General features: G+C 39.5%; 1 protein-coding gene across 1 annotated transcript; it reads right to left on the reverse strand.

The window, feature by feature from the left end:
• Positions 1-220: 220 nt before the first annotated feature.
• Positions 221-5,329, reverse strand: LOC148131617 (vomeronasal type-2 receptor 26-like). The gene is made up of 4 exons (XM_087958814.1): positions 5,243-5,329; positions 3,453-3,602; positions 1,538-1,664; positions 221-1,122 (listed from the first exon to the last, which is right to left on the reverse strand). The coding sequence occupies exons 1-4, from the start codon at positions 5,327-5,329 to the stop codon at positions 221-223; spliced, it is 1,266 nt and encodes a 421-aa protein (XP_087814940.1).
• Between the last annotated feature and the right edge of the window lie 378 nt (positions 5,330-5,707).

Here is a 5,707-nt window from a genome sequence, read left to right on the forward strand (position 1 = left end):
GATAGTTATGCTTTAACATGAATTCAGATTGTGACAATTGAAAGATATGATTAATTGAAATCATTTGAATTGTTTTAGCAACATTACTACTCAATCATTATAATTCAAAATGCACACAGAATGAAGAAAAATAAGTGAGAATACATAAAAGATTACTTCAAGATATGTGATTTTATACTGGATGTAAACTGAACAAAAATAAACACCAACACAAGGAGCCTTAATGAGATTTCATCATCAGATGTTCCTTGGTGTTTATGTCAGGTCTCAGTGTAATAATGTAGCACTTGGGAACAAAAATACAACCCAATAAACCTAGGCTGGAGGCCAAGATGGAGAAGATCTGCACGGCCATCATGTATTTCCCTTTGGTGCTCAGGTAGCTGGGGACAAAGGAGCTCCAAACACTGCAGAAAACCAGCATGCTGAAGGTGATCAGTTTGGCTTCATTGAAGGTCCCTGGCAGATTTCGAGCCAGAAATGCAACCAAGAAACAGATGGCAGCCAGAAAACCCATGTAGCCAAGGGCAGTGTAGAACATGGCCACTGAACCTTCGCTGCACTGCAGCAGGATGTGTTCTGGCTGGGAATGAAAGTCAGAATCTGGGAACGAGGGAAAGATTCCCAGCCACGTCATACAGATGCCTACTTGAATACCAGAGCAGGATAAAACAATCGAGTGGGCCAGACCCTTCCCCAGCCATTTCCTCATCCTGCTTCCTGGCTTTGTAGCCAGGAAGGCCACCACCACCATTACAGTCTTGGCCAGCAAAGAAGATACGGCAACAGAGAAAACAATACTGAAAATGGTTTGTCGAAGGAGACAGGTCATTTTCATGGGGCGACCGATGAATAGAAGGGAGGTCAAGAAAGAAAACAGGAGAGAAACCAGGAGGATGTAGGTGAGTTCACGGTTGTTGGCTTTGACTATGGGAGTTTCTTGGTGTTTAATGAAGCTTCCCAGAATAAAGGCAGTGGTTAGGGACAAAGCAATGGCAAAGAAAGTCAGGATGAGTCCCAATGATTCTTCATAGGATAGGAAGCTTATGCTTTTGGGGACACATTGATCCCACTTCTTATTGGAATACTGGTCATCTGGACACTTTTCACAATGGGCTGCATCTGGAAAAAAAATTGGTTAGTGCGTATCTCTTTCTGCTGCTGTAGGAGCATGAAAACTGAAATCAATTATTTCATTTTCAAGGAATAATATAATATTTCTGCCCAGGGATATTCATATGACACAACATTAGTTAAAATAACCAACAACCTTTTTAAAGGCTGAAGATGAATGTGATTATCAGCTCTCAAAACTTGTCCTCTTTCCCAAAACCAAGCAAGAAAGTAACACTTCAACAGATTATTTTAATACTTGCATCATCCTACAAAATTCAGCGATAGTGCTCAATCACTGAAACGTTTGTGGATGCCTTCAAGATGTGTAATGTTTTTTCTTGCTTCTTGATCAAATACCCCAAAAAAGCAATAGAGAATTTTGATTGTATCCTTGTTGTTTTTTTGAAGCCACCTACTGTACCTTCTTGCCCAGAGAACGTTCCTTCCATACACAGAGAACAGTCATAGCAGCAAACTGGGTCTCCCTTTCTCACAAGCTTGGCATAACCTGGGGAGCAACTTTCTGTACATCTTGAATAAGGCACCGTCTAAACATAAACCAAAAGATTTATCAGGGCAATATATAAATTAGAGGCAATATATAAAGAGACGTGGTGGGTCAGTGGCTAAGACGCTGAGCTTGTCGATCAGAAAGGTTGGCCGTTGGGCAATTTGAATCCCTAGGCACTACGGAATGGAGTGAGGTCCCATTATATGTCCCAGCTTCTGCCAACCAAGCGGTTTGAAAGAACGCAAAAATGCAAGTAGAAAAATAAGGACCACTTTGGTGGGAAGGTGCCAGCATTCTTTGCACCTTCAGCATTTATTCATGCCAGCCACATGGCCACGGAGACGTCTTCTGACAGTGCTGGCTCTTCAGCTTTGAAATGGAGATGAGCACTGCCTCCTAGATCCAGAAATGACTAGCAAGTATGTGCAAGAGAAACCTTTAGTTTTCAACATAAACCACAAGATTAGTATGAATTATAAAAGTTTACTGAAATCAACTGGCTTCCAAAAGTCAGGAGCACATTGAGCAAAATCTGTCAAGAAGTAGTGGCATGACCTTTAATTACTCTACTTGCAAGGGGCAAATGAAGAGTCATTCTCTTTCCTCTATCAATCTCCATTATACATTCCAAAACAGATTCGTTGCCTTATTCTTCTTTCCAAAGGAAAGAAGTTCCATTGCAAAAGGTGTTTCTCCTTAGAGCATGTATGAGAATGCAATAACTTGTATATATTCTTTCTCCATCTTAGCTTTCTCAGGAAACCTCCAAAATCTAGCTTTCTCTAGAGTCCCTATCTTTCTCTCCTACAACTGATCATTGTATCATCATATGTAAATGGCTTTTTTTTAGCTGCCCTCATTTCCCTCACCACATTCTTAATGCTATCTTCCTCTTATGCAATTCAATGGGCTAAACCCTTCCTATTCTGGATTTTCTCCCCAAGAAGCTTTTACAAAAGACAACTCATCATTTCACTGACAACTGATTTTGAATCATCAGAATATTACTAAAGCTGGGAATGTTGGTATGACTGGATAGAACAAAGATAGGAAATATATTAGTAAATAATGTTAACTGTAAAGGAGGTAGTAATTACATACTCGCAATAAGATGTTCTGACTGAATGGTGGCATATGGAAGGGTTTATATTCCTTGCAGTCATCTGGTCGTTAACAGTCTTTTTGAAAGTTGTTTAGGCCCCTTGGAATTTATCTGTGCCCTCAGGGTCACGTGAATAGTGCAAATGGATGTGGAACCTTCCTGCAATTGCTGAATCTATATCCTGTTGACAACAGTCTTTTCAGCAGTTCAAAATTCTTCCATCCTCCACCATTCAGTCAGAACAGAAGAAACTTCTTGGATGAGAAGTGAAACATCTTCAAGGGAAAACAAAATCCAGGTGCTTTCTGAAAAAACACCTTTGGCACAACCATGACCTGGATGACTGACATAGACATTCTGGAGTTTCTCTTACTGAAAACAAATTAATTTCATGTACTATAAATTATGGCAACATATTCCAGTTTAATAATGTAGATTGCAAATTCCAATACAATGCAGCAGGTTCCAGTGTGTGACAGATTATTGTAAGACCTCTCACGTAAAATATATCTAATAAATTAATGAGGCTTTAAGTTCTCTTAGTTGGAAGTTATCTTAATTGGCCTCAATAGGAATTATTTCTGAGCATAAAATTTACACATATGGAGGTAAATAGAAGAGAAAAATCCAAGAAGCCTCAACTACTTTGTTAAATGAAGTTGGCCATTGAATGGCACTTTGATTGACAGAAATCTTGACTTCTGAAGAGGATTGGCTTTCTACACTCCCAATTTTCACCCCCGCATCTGATTTGTTCTGAACTGATGTCCAGTGCATGATATCAAAATCACCAACAGGAACTCCATTTTCATCAAAAGAAATCCCATCTCTGGAAATATTTTGATGTTGGAAGTTCCTCAGGAACCTATGGAGCTGCAGAAACATAGAAAGAATATTACAATTTGAGCCTTTATTCAATGTTTTTCTTGCTCTTATTCTGGATTGGAGGTAATCTGAATAATTCAACCTCTTCAAATCATCAAATTTGCAGGCAACACTAAGCTGGCAGGAATAGGCAACATCCCAGAAGACAAGCTGAATATCCAAAAAGATCTTTGCAAATTGGATATGGGCCCCTACCTAACAAAATAAAATTCAGCATAGATAAAAGTAAGGATTTCCACTGAGGCAAGAAAAACCAAAAGTACACATTATAGACTATGTGAAACTTGGCTTAATGCCAGTAATTGTGAGAAGGATCTTGGAGTCCTAGTGGACAATCACTTAAATATGAACCAACAATGTGTGGCAGCAGATAAAAATACCAATGCAATCCTAGACTGCATTAACAGAGGGATAGAATCAAGATCACGAGGTTCTAATGTTGTTTTACAAAGCCTTAGTAAGACCACGTTTAGAATACTGCTCATCTGCTCATCAACACAATATAAAAAAGGTACTGAAACTCTGGAAAGACTGCAGAGATGAGCAACAAGAAATGATTAGAGGGCTGGAGGATAAAACATACCACAAACAGTTACAGGAATTTGGTATGTCTAATCTAAGGAAAAGAAGGAGTGAGGAGACATGATATCACTTTTCTAATATTTGAGTGGAGGGGGGGTCAAAACATTCCCAAAGTACCAATAGGTGAGAAAAGAAACAATGGTTGGAGAGAAGCAAGCTACAACTAAGAGTAATTTCTGAGCAGTGAGAGCAACCAACCAATGGAATAGCTTGTCTTCAAAAGTTGTGAGTGCTCCATCACTGGAGGCTTTCAAAAAGAGACCTGGGCAACCATTACTCTGAAATGGTATAGGGTAAGGGTCTTCAAATTTGGCAAGTTTAAGACTTATGGACTTCAACTCCCAGAATTCCTGAGCTAATATGACTGGAGGAGGAATTCTGGAAGTTGAAGTCCACAAATCTTAAAGCTGTCAAGTTTGAAGATCCCTGGTATAGGGTGTCCTGCTCAATTAGTAGGTTGGACTAGGGAACCTGTGAGGTCCTTTCAAATTTTATTATTTTAAATTTCATGTTCTGTGTTTTGCAGCTTCATCATCACAGCCCATCTGAGGCAAGACCATTTGCAGATATGGGGAAACTTGTCATGGGAGAAGATGGAGAATACAATTTTACCATCAGTCCTGGTCAAGATGAAGTTAGCGGAGTTTAACTTTGGACTAGGAATGGGGAAAAAATTGCCTAGTGATGTTATCTCTTTCAAAGAGTAGCTATGGAAGCGTATCCATTAGTTCAGGAGATGATTGAACGAACCTTTGGTTGTCCCCAGAAGATGCTTTGATTTATACCTTGTTGCTATGTTACAAACTTTTAGACAGCAAAGTCCAATTATAATCCAGAACAAACATCCCAGCTGAACTCCTAAGCTTGGAGACTAGATGACTTTGTGATCACAATAAAAGATTGAGGATTGCTGGACTATTCTGATGCTTGTTTAATTTTGACATTTTGTCAGCATTGAGCTATTTCTGACACAAAAGCATCCCAAACTAGACAGGTTGTTTAACTCTGGAATATTTTTCTCTATCACCTCTCTCTCTCTAACTCACTGTCAGGGTTCCAAGTAATATGCCTGTAGCAAACAGGACTCTGCGGTAAGTAGGTTCCTCAAATATCAGTTTTATTGGACATATCATATAGGCATATGCTGGTGAAAACTGACTTTAAATATTACCATGGTTTTCACTTAATTAAAAATAAAAGTTTTCCTCCTCTTTCCAAACGATCAGTCACATGTTCTAATCAAGGTGTCATCCAGTTGCCTGGTGACTTTACTCATCCTCTCTCTGGCCATCGCTGGGAATGTCCTTGTTTCCCAGGAGACAACAAAATCCCAGCTATCTCTATTCCCGCCTCCCTTTCCCCCAGTTCCAGGGTGGCAATACTGAAGCATCAAAATGGCCTCAGTCAGGTGACCTTCAGAGTTGACACTCTCAAATACCACTAACTGGACAACTGCTCTTTGGAATATCTCACCCTTTTGACATCTAATTTAATATTGAGGAATTGGAAGG

The sequence above is a fragment of the Notechis scutatus genome, chromosome 2 (assembly GCF_049901735.1).
Source record: "Notechis scutatus isolate UNSWTSFEM ecotype Mainland chromosome 2, rNotScu1.2, whole genome shotgun sequence".
NCBI lineage: Eukaryota > Metazoa > Chordata > Lepidosauria > Squamata > Elapidae > Notechis > Notechis scutatus.